Source organism: Symphalangus syndactylus, chromosome 13 (assembly GCF_028878055.3).
Source record: "Symphalangus syndactylus isolate Jambi chromosome 13, NHGRI_mSymSyn1-v2.1_pri, whole genome shotgun sequence".
NCBI lineage: Eukaryota > Metazoa > Chordata > Mammalia > Primates > Hylobatidae > Symphalangus > Symphalangus syndactylus.
This window is the reverse complement of record NC_072435.2, coordinates 36671523-36685272: the sequence shown is the minus strand read 5'-3', so window position 1 is coordinate 36685272 and position 13750 is coordinate 36671523. Positions and strand designations below refer to the sequence as shown.

General features: G+C 53.2%; 1 protein-coding gene across 2 annotated transcripts; it reads left to right on the top strand.

The window, feature by feature from the left end:
- The first annotated feature begins 359 nt into the window (after positions 1-359).
- S1PR5 (sphingosine-1-phosphate receptor 5) lies at positions 360-10951 on the top strand. Of its 2 annotated transcripts, none has more exons than XM_063616060.1 (2): positions 360-474; positions 3272-10951. In XM_063616060.1, the coding sequence occupies exon 2, from the start codon at positions 3290-3292 to the stop codon at positions 4484-4486; it is 1197 nt and encodes a 398-aa protein (XP_063472130.1). In that variant the 5' UTR covers positions 360-474; positions 3272-3289; the 3' UTR covers positions 4487-10951. The 2 variants fall into 2 exon arrangements, with proteins under 2 accessions (XP_063472130.1, XP_055094519.1); XM_055238544.2 differs by lacking the exon at positions 360-474 and adding an exon at positions 871-901 and having other exon boundaries at positions 3272-5243.
- The last annotated feature ends 2799 nt before the right edge of the window (positions 10952-13750 follow it).

Genomic DNA, 13750 nt, shown 5'->3' with positions numbered 1-13750 from the left:
TAAGTTATGATGGTGCCACTGCACTCCACTCTGGGCGACAGAGCAAGATCTTGTCTCAAAAAAAAAAAAAAATTCTTACATTGGTGGGGTTTACTGTCTGCTAAGGACACAGCCCAGAAACACCATTAATGAGTAAATCACTTTGTCGTCAGTGATAAGGGTGGGAGAGAATCGGTCCGGGGAACATGGAATCCAGGGGGTGGGGCGGGAGAGACCCTCCTTATCTGAGGAGCAGCAAGTTCCCATCACAATCCTGCCCGCGCCTGCCCCACCCCCACTCGCCCTGAGCCGGGGCGGGAGCGGGAAATTGGGAGGGGCCTGTGCCCGGGAGCAGCGGAGACCTATCTGCTGGTGGGAGAGGACTCAGGGTAAGGTGGCCCCCACTGAAGACGCCTGCTAAGCAACCCACTGAAGACCCCTCCGAACCATCGACGGGGCGTCCTTGGGGTGCAGCCCAGGAAGCTCAGTTCACAGGTGGGTGGGCAATGGGGAGGGCGCAGTGCCCGGACACCCAGCACAGAGGAGACCCCTCCGCTGGGGAGAAGAGGCTCAGGCCGCGACCGCCCTGCTGCAGAACCCTCCCTTTCCCGCCTCTCCAAGTCCTCCCACCGCGATGGAGCGTCCCTGGGAGGACAGCCCAGGCCCGGAGGGGGCAGCTGAGGGCTCGCCTGTGCCAGTCGCCGCCGGGGCGCGCTCCGGTGCCGCGGCGAGTGGCACAGGCTGGCAGCCATAGGCTGAGTGCCCGGGCCCCAAGGGGAGGGGGCAACTGCTGGCGACCGCCGGCCCTTTGCGTCGCTGGCCCGCCCCCTCGCCTGCCAGCTCCAGCCCCGCCCCCGGAGCGGCGTCCGCTCACTCGGTTCAAGGCAGCGCGACTGCGGGTGGCGCACGACCAGGGAGCAGAGTGAGTGGACTGCACTGGACCCTTGGGGGCGCGGGGCTGGGCCTGACCCGGAGGGGGTCGCCCTGGCGGCCACTTTCTCGGTCTAAAAAGGCGCACCACTCCTTGCAGGGAGTTCCCCGGACTTTTCCTAGAGGCTTCTGGGGAGGGGGAAGCTGGGGGCTCCCCAGCTGGGTGCAGGACCTGGGATACGGGGTGAAGGTGGCTGGAATCCCCTGGTCACCCCCTCCTGGCCGGGCCACTGCAAGTTTCCATACTTCAGTCCTGCTGCCGGGCAAGCTGGCGGATGAGGGTGGCCTCCCCATCAGAGCATGTGTAACCCTGTCTCCCTGCATTTGGGCTCCCCACCTCCAGCATGGGTGAGCCAGCGACTTCCTGCCTATGTGTGCCTGCCTTGATTCTCTGTGTGTGACTGAAGCTCTCTGGGATGTCCGCGTCCCTGCCTTGTGCAAAAGAGATCCATTCCCCTCCCCAGGCCTTGGTTTTCTCATCCAGACTTGCATGGGGACTGTTTGTGCATGGATGTTTGTGTGGGAGCATGGAAACCTTTGCGCCTGCTTCGATACGAAGCATTTCTTTTGAGCCTCAGTTTTCTCATCTGTAAATTAGGACTAAAGGAAGTGGGGATTAATAAGATCACAGAGGCAGGTGAGGAGTGTTATTACAGTTTAATGACATGTGTGCCCCTCTGTAAGAGTCTGTCTGCCTCTTGTGGATCCTCTCCCCTGTCCTCAGGCTCTGCCTTAGTAAAATGAGTGAATAGGATCAACCTTTTTTTTTTTTTTGAGACAGAGTTTCTCTCTTGTCGCCCAGGCTAGAAAGCAGGGGGGCGATCATGGCTCACTGCCGGCCTCGGCCTCCCAGGCTCAAGTGATCCTCCCGCCTCAGTCTCTTGAGTAGCTGGGACTATAGGGGCATAACACCACACCTAGCTAATTTTTAAATTTTTTTGTAGAGATGAAGTCTTAACTATGTTGCCCAGGCTGGTGTCAAACTCCTGGGCTCAAGTGATCCTCCCACCTCGGCCTCCCAAAGTGCTGCGATTACAGGCGAAAGCCACTGTGCCTGGCCAAGGAGCAACTTTCTCATGGGGTTTTTGGGTGGATGAGGGGGTTTTGGCAGGAAAAAGCTTTGTGTGCAGTGAGACAAGAGTGTGGAGTGTGGTGCACTGGGCCCCAGGCTAGTGTGAGTGGAGGTTGTGAAATTGTGGCCTGTGCCACTGGGTGGGAGACCCTCTATTCGTGTGACTGAATTTTGGTCGCTGTGTTTTTCTGCCTGCATCACTCTGCTCCTGTATGATGTATTGTGTAGTTTCCCTGATGGTGTGTGACTGTGTGTTTTGCCCTTGTAGTGTGTTGCTGTATTTGAGTGTCTCCTTCTGTGTGTGTTGAGTTTCTGTGCATTCTGTGTGTTTACTGTTATGTCTCTGGAACTCCCTGCTTGTGTGTTTGTGTGTGTGTTTGAGACAGGGTTTTGCTCCGTTGTCCTGGCTGGAGTACAGTGGCACGATGAACACTCACTGACTGCAGCCTCGACCTCCCGGGCTCAAGTGATCCTCTCACCTCAGCTGGGACTCTCACTGAGTAGCTGGGACTACAGGCATACACCACCACGCCCGGCTAATTTTTGTATTTTTTGTAGAAACAGGGTCCTCCTATGTTGCCCAGGCTAATCTTGAACTCCTGGGCCTCAAGCAATCCTCCTGCCTCAGCCTCCCAAAGTGCTGGAATTACAGGAGTGAGCCACCACACCCAGCCGTGTGTGTGTTTGCGGGGGGGGGGGGGGGCAGGGAGTGTGTGTTTTGAGACAGAGTCTCGCTCTGCCACCCAGGTTGGAATGCAGTGATACGATCTCGGCTCACTGCAACCTCCGCCTCCTGGGTTCAAATGATTCTCGTGCCTCAGCCTCTGGAGTAGCTGGGACTACAGGCACGTGCCACCACGCCTGGCTAATTTTTTGTGTTTTTAGCAGAGACGGGGGGTTTCACCGTGTTAGCCAGGATGGTCTCGATCTTCTGACCTCGTGATCTGCCCGCCTCAGCCTCCCAGGCGTGAGCCACTGCCTCAGGCCTGAGCCTGGCGGGGATTACAGGCATGAGCCACCGCGCCCAGCCATGCGTGAGCCACCGCGCCCAGCCATGCATGTGTTATTAATGTCCCTTTTTTTGAGACTATGTCACCTTGTCCCCTCAAGATATTATTTGTGTGTATGTCTGTCTCCACGGACTCTATCCCTCCATCCTGAACTCCCCTTGGACCCCATGTATGGAGGGTGATGGTCAGGGGGTAGGGCCCCTTTCCCACGGCTTAGCCGGCTGCTGCGACCGTGCTCACGGGGACCGCGGCCTGACACCGTATCCTGCCTCTCCAACAGCCTTGGGGCGCGCGGCCCATGGAGTCGGGGCTGCTGCGGCCGGCGCCGGTGAGCGAGGTCATCGTCCTGCATTACAACTACACCGGCAAGCTCCGCGGTGCGCGCTACCAGCCGGGTGCGGGGCTGCGCGCCGACGCCGTGGTGTGCCTGGCGGTGTGCGCCTTCATCGTGCTAGAGAATCTGGCCGTGTTGTTAGTGCTCGGACGCCACCCGCGCTTCCACGCTCCCATGTTCCTGCTCCTGGGCAGCCTCACGTTGTCGGATCTGCTGGCAGGCGCCGCCTACGCGGCCAACATCCTACTCTCGGGGCCGCTCACGCTGCGACTGTCGCCCGCGCTCTGGTTCGCACGGGAGGGAGGCGTCTTCGTGGCACTCACTGCGTCCGTGCTGAGCCTCCTGGCCATCGCGCTGGAGCGCAGCCTCACCATGGCGCGCAGGGGGCCTGCGCCCGTCTCCAGTCGGGGGCGCACGCTGGCGATGGCAGCCGCGGCCTGGGGCGTGTCGCTGCTCCTCGGGCTCCTGCCAGCTCTGGGCTGGAATTGCCTAGGTCGCCTGGACGCCTGCTCCACTGTCTTGCCGCTCTACGCCAAGGCCTACGTGCTATTCTGCGTGCTCGCCTTCGTGGGCATCCTGGCCGCGATCTGTGCACTCTACGCGCGCATCTACTGCCACGTACGCGCCAACGCGCGGCGCCTGCGGGCGCGGCCGGGGACTGCCGGGACCACCTTGACCCGGGCGCGTCGCAAGCCGCGCTCGCTGGCCTTGCTGCGCACGCTCAGCGTGGTGCTCCTGGCCTTTGTGGCATGTTGGGGCCCCCTCTTCCTGCTGCTGTTGCTCGACGTGGCGTGCCCGGCGCGCACCTGTCCTGTACTCCTGCAGGCCGATCCCTTCCTGGGACTGGCCATGGCCAACTCACTTCTGAACCCCATCATCTACACGCTCACCAACAACGACCTGCGCCACGCGCTACTGCGCCTCGTCTGCTGCGGCCGCCACTCCTGCGGCAGAGACCCGGGTGGCTCCCAGCAGTCGGCGAGCGCTGCTGAGGCTTCCGGGGGCCTGCGCCGCTGCCTGCCCCCGGGCCTGGATGGGAGCTTCAGCGGCTCGGAGCGCTCGTCGCCCCAGCGCGACAGGCTGGACACCAGCGGCTCCACAGGCAGCCCCGGTACACCCACAGCCGCCCGGACTCTGGTACCAGAATCGGCTGCAGACTGACACCCTTGGCCCACGACTGTCCTCCCAAGTTTTACAGACTTGTTCTTTTTACATAAAGGAATTTGTAGGAAATGCAGCCGAAGGTGCAGTCGGAAAAGATACAGGGGAAATGTATTTATGGAGCGACACCCCACAACGTGAACAAACAGACAAAAAATCTGTGCCCTCGAGGAACTGACGTTCTGCTTGGGAACACAGAAAAGAACTCGGTGACGAAATAATGGAGATGATTCCAGTGCCACACGACAGAGATGGCGATGGTGGTCAGGGAAGGCCTCTTTGCAGAGGTAGTGACTTGTGATGTGAGTTGAGACCTCTGTCCTGGGAAGACCAAAAGAAAAAGCATTTCAGGATGAGGGAATGGCATGCGCAAAGGCCCTGAGGCTGAAATGTGCCCATGTGTTCTAAGAAATGCAGGGATGCCGGTGTGCCTGGAGCAGGGATGGTGGGGGAGAATGGGAGGAGACAAGGAGCTGAAGGAGTAGTTCCCGAAGGACCTTGTGGGTGATATAGAGGACTTCGCTTTTGCTCTGAGTGAGGTGGGAGCCATAGAATGTTCTAAGCAGAGGAGGGACTTGCCCTAATTCAGGTGACCACAGGTTTCTTGTGGCCTCCATGGGAGATTGAAAGCCAGAGAAGGTGAAGGGGGGCTGCACTGAGCCACAGGAACAATGTTGGAGATTCCAGTTAAGCCCAGACCCCATGGATTCTAGATAGATTTTGGAGGCAGCAGACAGAATTTTTTTTTTTTTTTTTTTTTTTTTGAGACGGAGTCTCGCTCTGTCGCCCAGGCTGGAGTGCAGTGGCGCAATCTCGGCTCACTGCAAGCTCCACCTCCCGGGTTCACGCCATTCTCCTGCCTCAGCCTCTCCGAGTAGCTGGGACTACAGGTGCCCACCACTGCGCCCGGCTAATTTTTTGTATTTTTAGTAGAGACGGGGTTTCACCGTGGTCTCGATCTCCTGACCTCGTGATCCGCCCGCCTCGGCCTCCCAAAGTGCTGGGATTACAAGCGTGAGCCACCGCGCCCGGCGGCAGCAGACAGAATTACTGAGGAATTGAGTGTAAGAGTAGAATAAAGTTGTCAAGGACAATGCCAAGGGTGGGGCACCCCCAAATTTGACTCTGGGAGACTCAGCCAAATCCTATCTGGTAACAAAATTTCTTTTTTATTTTTCTTTTCTTTCTTTTTTTTTTTTTTTAGTTGGGATCTTGTGCTCTGTCACCCAGGCTGGAGTGCAGTGGGCACAATTATAGCTCACTCTAGCCTGGAACTCCTAGGATCAAGCCTGGAGTTCCTGCTTCAGCCTCCCTAGTAGCTGGGACTACAGGCATGCACCACCATGCCCAGTTAATAAAATTTCTTCAAATGCAGTTTCAGTTCCTTCATTAAAAGAAATATAATAATAGGCTGGGTGCTGTGACTCACGCCTCTAACCCCAGCACTTTGGGAGGCAGAGGTGGGCAGATCACCTGATGTCAGGAGTTTGAGACCAGTTTGGCCAACATGGTGAAACCCCATCTCTACTAAAAATACAAAAATTAGCCAAGTGTGATGGCTCATGCCTATAGTTCCAACTACTTGGGAGGCTGCGGCAGGAGAATCCCTTGAAACTGGGAAGTGGAGGTTGCAAAGAGCTGCACTCCAGCCTGGGCAACAAAGTGAGACTCGGTCTAAAAAGAAAAAAAAAGTATAACAAAATAAGGCCAGACACAGTGGCTCATGCCTGTAACCTCCATGCTTTGGGAGGCTGAGGCAGAAGGATCGATCGATGGAGGCTGGGAGTTTGAGACCAGCCTGGGCAACATAGTGAAACCACATCTCTACAAAAAAGTTTAAAAATTAGGCAGTTGTGGTTACGCATGCCTATAGTCACAGCTACTGGGGAGGCTGAAGAAGTAGGATTTCCAGAACCCAGGAGCTCAGGGCTGCAGTGAGCTATTTTTGCATAACTGAACTCCAGCCTGTGTGACGAAATCATGTCTTTTAGGAAAACGTAAGAGGTTTTTTGGTTTCTCTCTTTTTTTTTTTGAGATGGAGTCTCACTCTGTCACCCAGACTGGAGTGCAGTGGCGCGATTTCAGCTCACTGCAAGCTCCACCTCCCAGGTTCATGCCATTTTCCTGCCTCAGCTTCCCAAGTAGCTGGGACTACAGGTGCCCGCCACCAAGCATGGCTAATTTTTTTGTATTTTTAGTAGAGATGGGGTTTCACAGTGTTAGCCAGGATGGTCTTGATCTCCTGACCTCATGATCCGCCCACCTCGGCCTCCCAAAGTGCTGGGATTACAGGTGTGAGCCACTGCGCCTGGCCTTTTTTTTTTTTTTTTTTTTTGAGATGAAGTCTCGCTCTGTCACCCAGGCTGGAGTGCATTGCTGCAATCTTGGCTCACTACCACCTCTGCCTCCTGGGTTCAAACGATTCTCCTGCCTCAGCCTCCCGAGTAGCTGAGATTACAGGCACCGCCACCACACCCGGCTAATTTTTGTATTTTTAGTAGAGATGGGGTTTCACATATTGATCAGGCTGGTCTTAAACTCCTGACCTCGTGATCTGCCCGCCTCGGCCTCCCAAAGTGCTGGGATTACAGGCGGAGCCACTGCGCCTGGCCATTTTTTGGTTTCTTTTTGAGATAGGATCCTGCTCTGTCGCCCAGCCTGGAGTACACTGGCATAATCACAGTTCACTGCAGCCTCAACCTCCTGAGCTCAAATGATCCTCTTGCCTCAGCCTCCAACCCGAGTAGCTGGGGCTACTGGAGCACCACACCAAACATGTTTTGAATTTTTTTTTAGAGATGATTTCTCACCATGTTACCTAGGCTGGTCTCAAACTCCCGGGCTCAAGCAACCCTCCTTGGCCTCCCAAAGTGCTGGGATACAGGCCGGGCACGGTGACTCACACTTGTAATCCCAGCACTTTGGGAGACCGAGGCAGGCTGATCTCTAGAGGTCAGGAGCTCGAGACCAGGCTGGCCAACATGGTGAAACTCCGCCTCTACTAAAAATACAAAAAATTAGCCGGGCATGGTGCCGCGTGCCTGTAGTCCCAGGTACTCGGGAGGCTGAGGAGGGAGAATCACTTGAACCCGGGAGGCTGGAGGTTGCAGTAAGTTGAGATCGCGCCACTGCACTCCAGCCTGGGCAACAGAGCAAGACTCCGTCTCAGAAAACAAAATAATAACAACAACAATAAAAACGAAGTACTGGGATACAGGTGAGAGCCTCCACACCCGGCCTAAAATAAGAGTTCATTTTGCCTGGCTAGTTCTCTGCACAGTTCTGGGACACACCTATTTTTCAGCCTTATAGCAACTTTGCAAGGTAGGTTTCCTAATCCCCATTAGACAGATGAGGAAATTCCAGACAGTGAGTACCTTGTCTCAGTGTCTGAGCCAGGACATTAGTCTAAGCTTCAGGCCCCAGGAGGCACTGGCTTGGTATCTGACCCCTCCAGATGGGTCTGGTAAGGCTAGGCCAACAGTCCCTCCCATGGGGGTCTGCATTCGTGGTTGGAACGATGCCAGGGCGCCGTTTGTGCCTATAAAAGGCTCCAGACGTGCTGGCCCCGGCCCCCAGCATGTCCCCAGGCGCATTCTTGACCCCTGAACGGCTGGATGGGCCCCGGGGCCGGGTTGGGGGGCGTCTGGCTTCGGGTTCAGACTGCAGCGCTCCACCTTCCGGGAAACCTTGGAACTGCAGGCAACCGCAAAAAAAGCGGTGTTTTGGGGACAGGTGTCCCAGACTGGGGGGAACCCAAGTCCCTTCTGGCCACGCTCAGAGTGCCCCTGGAGACCACATACATGGGAAACCAACCAGTTGGAACACAGGCACACTCGCCTATGAGTTTTCTACAAAATTTAAAAAGCACCCAGTTCGGCCAGGCGCAGTGGACTCATACCTGTAATCCCAGCACTTTGGGAGGCCGAAGCCGGCGCATCACCTGAGGTCAGGAGTTTGAGACCAGTCTGGCCATCATGGGGAAACCCTGTCTCTACTTAAAATACAAAATTAGCCGGGCATGGTGGCGTGCACCCGTAATCCCAGCCACTTGGGAGGCTGAGGCAGGAGAATCACTTGAACCCAGGAGGCAGAGGTTGCAGTGAGCCAAGATCATGCCATTGCTCTTCAGCCTGGGCAACAAGAGCGAAACTCCATCTCAAGAAAAAAAAAAAAAAAAAGCACGCAGTTCCCCTTCCTTGTGGCGATCACAGTGGGACTCCTGGGGACCTTCCAGAGCTAGTCTGTGGATTCACCTTGCCAAAATGAAATGTAAATACACCTCCTGTCTTTTTGCACAAATTTGTCACTGTTCTGCATGTTGCTTTGTTGACTTAATAGTATATCTTGGCCAGGCATGTTGGCTCATGCCTGTAATCCTAGCATTTTGGGGAGCTGAGCCAGAAGGATCATTTGAGCCCAGTAGTTGGAGACGGGCCCACACAACATAGGGAGACCCAGTCTCTAGAAATGATTCAAAGATCACCCGGGTGGGCTGGGCATGGTGGCTCATGCCTGTAATCCCAGCACTTTGGGAGGCCGAGGAGGGAGGATTACTTGAGGCCAGGAGTTAGAGACCAGCCTAGCCAACATGGTGAAACCCCGTCTCTACTAAAAATGCAAAAAATAGCCGGGCCTCGTGGCAGGTTCTTGTAATCCCAGCTACTCAGGAGGCTGAGGCATGAGAATTGCTTGAACCCGGGAGGCAGAGGTTGCAGGTAGCCGAGATTATGCCACTGCACTCCAATCTGAGTAACAGAGTGAGACACTATCTAAAAAAAAAAAAAAAAACACCCGGGCATAGTGGCAAATGCCTATGGTCCCAGACACTGGGGAGGCTGGAGTGGGAGGATCGCCTGAGCCTGGGAGGTCGAGGCTGCAGTGAGCTATGATTGCACAATTGCACTCCAGCCTGGGTGATACAGCAAGATCTGTCTAAAAATTTTTTTAAAAAAAGGTATCTTGCAAAATATTGCACACCCACACATTTTCTTGTTTGTTTGTTTTTTGAGACAGGGTCTTGCTGTGTTGCCCAGGCTGGAGTGCATTGGCACAATTACAGCCCACTGCAGCCTCCACCTCTTAGGCTCAAGCAATACTCTTCCTGCCTTAGCCTCCCGTGTAGTAGCTGGGACCACATGTCCCCATACCACACCTGGCTCACAACCACAGAGTTCAAAACCACAACACAGCTCACAACCACACACAGCTAATCTTTTTTTTTTTGAGGCTGGTCTCAACCTCCTGAGCTCAAGTGATCCACCTGCCTCAGCCTCCCAAGTGCTGGGATTACAGACATGAGCCACAGTGCCTGGCAATACCCACACATTTTGTAATGTCTTGCTCTTAGTCAGCTTGGACTGCATAACAAATGCCATAGATAGGGTGGCTTAAGTCCCAATAATTACTTTTGCATCGTTCTGGAGGGTAGGAAGTCCAATATCAGAATGCCAGCCTGGGGCTGGACACTGTGGCTCACACCTATAATCCCAGCACTTTGGGAGGCCCAGGCAGGTGGATCACCTGAGGTCAGGAGTTTGAGACCAGCCTGGCCAACATGGTGAAACACCTGTCTCTACCAAAAATACAAAAAAAAATTAGCTAGGCGTGGTGGCAGGTGCCTGTAATCCCAGCTACTGGGGAGGCTAAGGCAGGAGAACCGCTTGAACCCAGAAGGTGGAGGTTGCAGTGAGCTGAGATCGTGACATTGCACTTCAGCCTGGATGACAGAACAAGACTCTGTCTCAAAAAAAAAAAAAAAAAAAAAGCCAGGTATGGTGGCTCACCCCTATAATCTCAGCACTGAGGCCGAAGCGGGTGGATCACGAGGTCAGGAGTCTGAGATCAGCCTGGCCAACATGGTGAAATCCCGTTGCTACTAAAGATACAAAAAATTACCTGGGCGTGGCGGCATGCGCATGTAATCCCAGCTACTAGGGAGGCTGGGGTAGAAGAATCGCTTGAACCCAGGAGGCAGAAGTTGCAGTGAGCAGAGATTGCATCACTGCACTCCAGCCTGGGCGACAGGGCGAGACGTGGTCTCAAAAAAAGAGAATGTCAGCATGATTGTGTTCTAGTGAGGACTCTGTTCTGAGCTTGCAGACAGTCGCTTTCTCACTGTGTTCCCACATGTTGGGGAAAGAAACAGAGAGCAGGTTGGGCGAGGTAGCTCGCGACTATAATCCCAACACTTTGGGAGACTGAGGCAGGTGGATCAACTGAGGCCAGGAGTTCGAGACCAGCCTGGCCAACATGGTGAAACCCTGTCTCTACTAAAAATACAAAAATCAGCTGGGTGTGGTGGCACACATCTGTGATTCCAGCTACTCAGGAGGCTGAGGCAGCAGAATTGCTTGAACCCGTAAGGTGGAGGTTGTAGTGAGCGGAGATGGCACCACTGCACTCCAGCCTGTCTCAAAAAAAAAAAAAAAAAAAGAAAAAAAAAAAGAAAAAAGAAAACAGAAAGAGAGAACACTTTCTGGTGTGCTCTTCCTATGAAGACACTAATCCCATCATGAGGTTCCCACCTTCATGATCTCATCTAGACCTAATCACTTCCCAAAGGCCCCATCTCCAAATACCATTCCATTGAAGGTTAGGGCTGCAACACACGAAAAGGGGGTATGGGTGCATAATTCGGTCCATAGCACTTCTTTTTTTTTTTTTTTTTTGAGATGGAGTTTTGCTCTTGTTGCACAGGCTGGAGTGCAGTGGCACGATCTCGGCTCACCACAACCTCCGCCTCTGGGGTTCAAGCAATTCTCCTGCCTCAGCCTACTGAGTAGCTGGGATTACAGGTATGCACCATTACACCTGGCTAATTTTATATTTTTAGTAGAGACAAGGTTTCACCGTGTTGGTCAGGCTGGTCTCGAACTCCTGACCTCAGGTGATCTGCCCGCCTCGGCCTCCCAAAGTGCTGGGATTGGCGTAAGCCACTGGACCTGGCTCTTTTTTTACATTAAAAAAATAGAGGCCTGGTCAGGTACAGTGACTTATGCCTGTAATCTCAGCACTTTGCAGGGCTGAAGCAGGAGGATCACTTGAACCCAGGAGTTTGAGACCAACCTGGGCAACATAGTGAGACACCATCTCTACAAAAAAGAAAAAACTTAGCCAAGTGTGGAGGCATACACCTGTGGTCCCAGCTACTTGGGAGGCTGAGGCAGGAGGATGGCTTGAGCCAGGAGTTTGAGGCTGCGGTGAGCCATGATTGCACTGCTGCATGCCAGTCTGGATGACAGCAAGACCCTGTTAAAAAAAAAAAAAAAAAAAAAAGAGGTGGGGCATGGTGGCTTACACCTGTAATCCCAGAACTCTGGAAGGCCAAGTAGGGAGGATCCCTTGAGCCCAAGAGTTCGAGATCAGCCTGGGCAACATGGTGAAGCCCCAGCTCTACAAAAGAAAGGAAAAAAGGGGAAAAAAAAGTTAGCTGGGTGTGGTAGTGAGTGACTGTAGTCCCAGCTACTTGGGAGACTGGGGCAGCAGGATCACTTGATCCCAGGAGGTCAAGGCTGAAGTGAGCTATGATTGTGCCACCGCACTCCAGCCTGGGTGACAGAGCAAGACCTTGTCTCAAAAAAAAGAAAAATAAATAAATAAAATAAAAAAAGAGTCCGGGTGCAGTGTCTCACGTTGGTAATCCTAGCACTTTAGGAAGCCGAGGTGGGCGGATCACGAGGTCAGGAGTTCAAGACCAGCCTGACCAACATGGTGAAACGCTGTCCCTACTAAAAATACAAAAAATTAGCTGGGCGTGGTGGCGGGCGCCTGTAATCCTAGCTACTCGGGAGGCTGAGGTAGAAGAATCGCTTGAACCCAGGATGCGGAGGTTGCAGCAAGCCGAGATCACACCACTGCACACCAGCCCAGGTGACAGTGTGAGACTCCGTCTCAAAAAAAAAAAAATAAATAAATAAATGAAAATCGAAAAAGAAAAAGAGAAGAAGAAAAAATAGAAGATCTAGGTACATATCCATACAGTAAATGTATTGCTCCTTTTAACTGGCTGCATAGTATTTCTTAGCAAGGATGTGCCACCACTGATTAAGCCAGGGCTCTATAGAGGGACATGTGAATGGGATCCAGCCCTTTTGCCATGATATGTATTATAATGCAATAAATGTGTGCACATGCTTCCTCCTGTATGTGTGCGAGTGCACCTTGGATAAATCTCTACAAGCACGTGGCTCACCGGACCTGTAGGTTTGATTTTGAGAGATACTAGAGAGGTTGTTTTCTGCAACGTGCCAGGAGGGCGCTGGTTACAACCTCGGCCGCTCGGCGTGTTCATGGACTATCTAGGGCGCCCCCTGAGGAGCTGTCTGGAACTGCATCTACACGCAACAAGGATTTGGGGTAGCGGGGTAACTCCACCGTAGCCCTACACGTGATTTCTTCCAGACCCTGAGCCAGGACGTTGAATCTTTCAAATTCACCCTGGAGGCTCCAGGGGCCTAGCATTTCCATTTATTATTCACTTACATGGCGAAATCCCATCTATCTTTTTTTTTCTTTTCCTTTTGAGACGGAGTCTCGCTCTGTTGCTCAGGCTGGAGTGCAATGGCAGGATTTCGGCTCATTGCAACCTCCACTTATCCACCACCACACCCGGTTAATTTTTTGTATTTAGTAGAGACGGAGGTCTCACCATATTGGTCAGGCTGGTCTCGAACTCCTAACCTCAGGTGATCCACCCGTCTTGGCCTACCAAAGTGCTGGGATTACAAGCATGAGCCACCGTGCCTGGCCTCTCTATCTTTTAAAAATAATTATAATTTAGATGAAATTTTGATGAATTCTTTTTTTTTCTTTTTTTTTGAGACAAGAGTCTCACTCTGTTGCACAGGCCGGAGTGTGGTGGCACGATCTCTGCTCACTGCAACCTCTGCCTTCCGGGTTCAAGCAATTCTCTGCCTCAGCCTCCGGAGTAGCTGGGATTACAGGCGCCCGCCACCACGCCCGGCTAATTTTTGTACTTTTAGTAGAGATGGGGTTTCATCATGTTGGCCAGGCTGGTCTTGAACTCCTGACCTCGTGATCTACCCGCCTCGGCTCCCAAAGTGCTGGGATTACAGGTGTGAGCCACTGCACCCAGCCTAGATGAATTCTCTAAAATAAACTTACATACATTTATTTAAAAGTTAACGTTACATGATAAACGATGTGCATGACAAATCAGTATCCCTAGTCATGAAAAATAGCAATGGTTTCTGGCTCTTGGGCGCTAGCATTCGCATTTAGTATTTTTATTATTTATTTATT